Source organism: Alexandromys fortis, unplaced genomic scaffold, assembly GCF_014885135.2.
Source record: "Alexandromys fortis isolate MF-2015 unplaced genomic scaffold, M_Fortis_MF-2015_v1.1 scaffold_27, whole genome shotgun sequence".
In the NCBI taxonomy this organism is placed as follows: Eukaryota; Metazoa; Chordata; class Mammalia; order Rodentia; family Cricetidae; genus Alexandromys; species Alexandromys fortis.
In genome coordinates this window covers 14,546,697-14,552,380 of record NW_026067952.1, presented here as the reverse complement: position 1 = coordinate 14,552,380, position 5,684 = coordinate 14,546,697, and the positions used below count along the sequence as shown (strand labels likewise).

At 46.8% G+C, this 5,684-nt stretch overlaps 1 protein-coding gene across 1 annotated transcript; it reads left to right on the top strand.

Moving 5' to 3' along the window:
* Window positions 1–2,535: 2,535 nt before the first annotated feature.
* Defb128 (defensin beta 128) lies at window positions 2,536–5,331 on the top strand. Its single transcript, XM_050150694.1, has 2 exons — window positions 2,536–2,584; window positions 5,093–5,331. The coding sequence occupies exons 1-2, from the start codon at window positions 2,536–2,538 to the stop codon at window positions 5,329–5,331; spliced, it is 288 nt and encodes a 95-aa protein (XP_050006651.1).
* Window positions 5,332–5,684: the final 353 nt, after the last annotated feature.

Below are 5,684 nucleotides of genomic sequence, written 5' to 3'. Positions count from 1 at the left end.
TCCTCGGTTATCCTCCACTTTATTTTTGAGGCAGAGTCTCTCACTAAACCTCAGGTTCACCGGTGAGGCTAGCCTGATGGCCAGCAAGTCACCGGGCTCCTCCTGTCTCTGCCTGCTCAGTGCTGGGAATACAGTCACAGAATCTTACGTTCAGTATTCCTGTGGATGGTGGGGATTGAACTCAGGTCTTCTTGCTTGCATGGCAAACGCTTTACCGGCATGATCATCTCCTCTCTCCCATTTGCTACCATTTTAAACTTTTAAAAAAAAAAATGAAGGAGGAATGTTTATTTGTAATCAATTTGTGATTAGATACATACAACGTCAGACATGTTCATTGGTTGGAATGCCCTTTGTATGCCACTATGCCAGGCATTTTCCCATGGGTTCTGGGGGTAAAATTTAGATGTTCATGCTTACAAGCATTTGATTGACAGAGCCATGCCCTCAGCCTACTATTATGTAGTGTTTAATAATTGCTAACCAAGTTCAAAATGGGGGCTCAGATGTGCATTTTTTTCTTTTCTTTTTTGTTTTTGTTTTTGTTTTTCAAGACAGGGTTTCTCTGTGGCTTTGGAGCCTGTCCTGGAACAAGCTCTGTAGACCAGGCTGGTCTCGAACTCACAGAGATCCGCCTGCCTCTGCCTCCCGAGTGCTGGGATTAAAGGCGCGCGCCACCATCGCCCGGCTCAGATGTGCATTTTATGAACCATAACTTACACTTTCTTCTTCAGGTCTCTTTGTTTTGGTTTTGGATTTTTGATACAGGGTTTCTCTGTGGAGCTCTGGCTGTTCTGGAACTTGCTCTGTGGACCAGGCTGGCCTCAAACTCAGAGATCCACCTGCCTCTGCCTCCCAAGTGCTGGGATTAAAGGCATACACTACCATGCTTAGTTTAATATTTATTATGTGTATGTGTGTTTTATTTACCTGTATGTCTGTATACAACATGCATGTCTGGTGTCCATGGAGGTCAGAAGAGGACACTGGATGCTCTAGAGATGGCTGTGAATTATCATGTGGGTGCGGAGATCAGAACCTGGGTCTTCTGCAAAATAAGTGCTTCTTAGCCACTGAGCAATGTTGTCAATCTCCATAATACATTTTTTTTTCCAGTATACATCAAGTCTTAGGAACACAGTTTACCAAGAAGGAACTGAAGTATGTGCAGCCCTAATTGGGTTCTGGAATTTGAGCTAGCAAGACAATTTCTGGTGTGAACTATAAAAAGCATTTTCCTTTAAAGCATGCGTGTTAAAGGAAATATCAGGGCTGGAGCAGTTAAGAGCTGTAGTTGCTCTTGCAGAGGACCCAGGTTTGATTCCCAGCACCCACGTGGTGACTTCCAACTGTCTATAACTCCAGTTCCAGGAGATGTGGCACTTTCCCCTGGCCTCCACGGAACCAGATATGCATGTACATAGACATACACGCCGGCAAACACTCATACACTAAAATAAAAATAAATGAGTCCTTTTTAAAAAGAGATTTTTTTCCGTTCTTTGCCTTTTTGAAAAGTGTTTGTCTGACATTTGCAGCATGAATTATTAACCCCCATTCACTGCTTCTAAACAAATATCCTCAACGTTCCCAGTCTTGTTCCCAGTGTGAGGATTAGCATTCCCATTCTTCCAGATTCAGCCTGTAGAATTCAGAGACGCTCTGTCGGAAATGAAGCACATTTAAAATCCATTTGTAAGCAAGGCATCGAAACGATTTGTGTGGCTGTGGAGGCTGGTGGGAGTAAATATGTTGACGGGGGATTTAAAAAAAAGAAAAGAAAAACACGAAAAAAAACTGGCCACATCTATAAAGCAAGATCTTGTTATCTTTCCCAGCCTACTCAAGAGGAACCTGGCTACTTAGCTGTAAAGAGCTTTGCAAATGAGGAGGCTGTGTGCTCCTTGTACCCAATCCAGATGGCAATTTGACAGCGCAGGCACTTGAAAGAACTAGCCAGATGGATGGCCAGACTTAGGGGTGAATGCCTGAGGCAGGTGATCAGTGTTACTCTCAAGGTCTAGCAGTGTCAGCAGGAGGAAGGTAGAAATACAAACGCTCTCAGCAAGGCTGCTTCCTAGACGATACAAGGTGGATGTTGAGCTGAGGGTGTGGCCCAAACAGTTTATGAATTAAAGCATTGTTTCCTTGGCTATCTTGCCTTCAGTCTCCCATAGATTCTAATCTAATGCCATGCGTTATTTTGGAGTTTTTTTGTGAGTGAGAGGCAAGGATAACCATAAAGCAGGGGCGGCCCATCCAAACCAGGGAATATGGTCAATCAATGTTGAGCCAAGTGGGCTGACAGCCAGGTGGAGCAAGCTCAGCAGGGGTTCACATCCTGAGGAAAAGGGAGTGGGTGGGAGAGGATGGAACATTATGTGACTGTGGACTCCGAATTTGGGGATGTAGGTGGGGTCGGGCTTGGGTTCCCTCTCTGTCCATGTGAGTTAAAACCGAAGCGTGGCATGCTAGCGGTGCTCTGAGTGGTGCTGCCTCGCAGGATACCCTGCTGTCTCTGGAGGGTCTGTAAACATGAAGCTGCCTCAGGTTCTCGTTATTCTGCTGTTTGTGGCACTGGCAGGTAACTTGTCCAAATGCACCCCGAAGTAGGGGATACTAGAGCTGGTGGCAACAGGGGTGGGATGGTTAAGACTGCTGACATCTGGCCAGCATCATCAGTAGTGTCCGTTCTCCTTGGTGCCTGGGAGAGAGAGAGCAAGCAGTGAGGTCAGAGGCGCCCTTGCGGAAGGTACCAATCAGCTCATCATCTGGTATCAACCTTATGATGCTCAGCAGCTTTTACCTGAGAACTTTGGCCACCCCCCATTTCCACTCAAATTCATTTTCAGCCTGGGCGGCAGCAGTGAAGTAAACAGTTCACAGGTGAAAGTCTTTCTTCATCATTAAGTAGCTAATTAACCCAGAGAATTATTTCTTTTGAACCTTATTTTTTCTCTTTGGCAAGTGGGTGTAGCATCTCTAGCTCAGATGCAGAGATGCAAAGCCTCTTATTGGCGGAAGGAAGTCCGGCATCTAGGATTCTTTTCTGCTTTGCTTGCAAGGAGCCGTATTGTGTTTTCATGGCCCTCAAAATACAGTTCTCTCTTCTTCAAGGATGTTGCTCGTTATGAAGTTTGAGAGCAGGGAGAGCACATCTTTGCTGTCCACATTTATTCTGCAGGTTGATCTGATTTTGTATAGAGAGGGAAATGAAGGCTTAGACAGAGACGTTGGGACCTACGTGCAAGAGTAGGGGAGAGTCGGGATCTCCAGGGGGAAAGGTATCCATTAAACTGTGTTTGCTCACTAGCTAAGACATTTATCTGAGCTGAAGAAGAAAGCGAGACAGAGAACAGTCAGGTTCTGGAGAATTTGGGATGAGCAGAAGGGGTCTCAGGAGCAACTGTGGCTAAAACTAATGAGATCTTAGCAAGGGTGATGCCTGCAGCCTAGGAGTGTGAAACACAAAGACCTGCCTGTGATGCTGTGTGTGAGTGTGTGTGTGCCTGTGATACTGTGTGTGTGAGTGAGTGTGTGCCTGTGATGCTATGTGTGTGAGTGAGTGTGTGCCTGTGATGCTGTGTGTGTGAGTGAGTGTGTGCCTGTGATGCTGTGTGAGTGTGAGTGTGTATGCCTGTGATGCTGTGTGTGTGAGTGAGTGTGTGCCTGTGATGCTGTGTGTGTGAGTGAGTGTGTGCCTGTGATGCTGTGTGTGTGAGTGAGTGTGTGCCTGTGATGCTGTGTGTGTGAGTGAGTGTGTGGCTGTGATGCTGTGTGTGTGAGTGTGTGTATGAGTGTGTGTCTGTGATGCCACGTGTCTGAATCTGTGTGTGTCTGTGATGTTGCAAGTGTGTGTGTGTGTTTTGCACGTCCACCCACGTGCCCTGGGTGCCCTGCTCTGCCATTCTCCACCTCACTGCTGTGCGATGGGCTCTCGCACTGAACCTGGAGCTAGGCTGGCAGCTGGCGAGCCCCACAACCCTTCTGTTCTTACCTTGTCCCCCAGCAGTCAGTGCTGGGGTTACAGGCACAGACACACCTGTTTTCTATGTGGGCGCAGGGCGTTTGAACTCAGATGTGCAGCAAGTCTTAAAAAAATAAAAAAAAAAACTCCTGAGACATCTCTCCTGATCTCTGTGATTTTCTTTTAAATTAAAAAAAAAATTGCTGAGGAGATGGCTTAGTTAGTAAGAGTGTGTTTGCTGTGTGAGAATGAGGATCTGAGTCTGGTCTCCAGAAGCCATGGGAAAAGATTTTAACTCTGCTTGATTATTATTGTGTACGTGTGAAGTGCATTTGTGGATGCATGTGCGCATGGGTGTCATGGAGGTCAGAGGTCAGAGGACAACTCTGCGGACTTACTTTCTCTGCCCACCTTGTGTGGACTGTGGGGATTTAAGACAGGCTGCCAGGCTCCCATAGCAGGTGTCTTTATCTGCAGGGCCATCTTGGTAGCCCAGCCTGGGATGCCGTTTTAAAAGCTGACTTGGCTCTGAAGTATACTGATGGTGATGCATTAGTGCTCTCTGAGGAAACAAGACTGAGGGCGTGCTGATGGAGCAGGGAGGGCTTTGCCTGATTTGGGGTGGTACCTAGCCTGGACTGTGCGAGGAGTCAGGTCTTCTCCTCTTCCTCCCTCTCGTGGGTACTTCCAAAGCTATTTGGGTATTGGCTAGGACCAACTGTCCTTTTTTAAAATTCAAGATTAATTTTATGTGTACAAACGTTCTACCATCACATATGTATGTGCACCACATGTGTGTCTAGGGCGCACAGAGGCCAGAAGAGGGCCTTGCACCTCTTGGAACTTTACAAATAGCTGTAGACCATCAGGTGGTGCTGGGAATCAAACCTGGGTCCTTTGCAAGTGCAGCAAGCACACTCAATTGCTGAGCCATCTCCCCAGTCCCGTGAATGTCCTAAATTTGGGGGTTCTGAGTTTCCTTGTATTAGCATACAGTTTCCGTTTGGGATGGAGGAGATGCTGACAGAGGGTGATGTGTCTGTTGCCCCTGTGAGTGTGAAATCCAGCTGTGTCTCTGCTTTCCCTCAGAAACTAACCCTGCTCCATGTTGTTTCCTGTGTTCAGATGGTGCAAAACCCAAAAGATGCTTTAACAATGTATCAGGCTACTGCAGGAAGAAATGCAAAATGGGGGAGATAGCCGAGGTGGGATGCCTGCATGCCAAATACTGTTGCGTCAATGAGAGGGAAAACAAAAAGCAGAAAATCCTCCACCAGCAGCCGGTCCAATCCGAGGAGAAGTCAAACCAAGTCAAAGACTATATAATCCTGCCCACCATCACCTACTTCACCATCACTATCTGAATGGACCGTTTGTCCTCCAGGGCTCTGTGGAACCCTGCAGGCTGCCGCAGCTGCTTTCCTCCTGTGCACGTGGTTCCCCACATAATAAAGTTTGACACTTTTGCCTGTGTCCGCTCCTTTTCTGGATAACGTGAATGGGATTGCGTAGCTGCTGTGCTGCTTGTGTTTTGCCTCGGAAATGGGGACACCGAGGCTAAATGAACCCTGGGAGAGGTGGCAGGTAGTCTCTGTACTTTTTATCCAAGATGGCGTTTCTCAAATTTCAGGTATTTCTCCTCTTTTTTTATTTAAAAAAAATAGATAATTTTGGGTATTTTAGTGTGTGTGCTTGTGCGTGCATACTTGGGTATGCT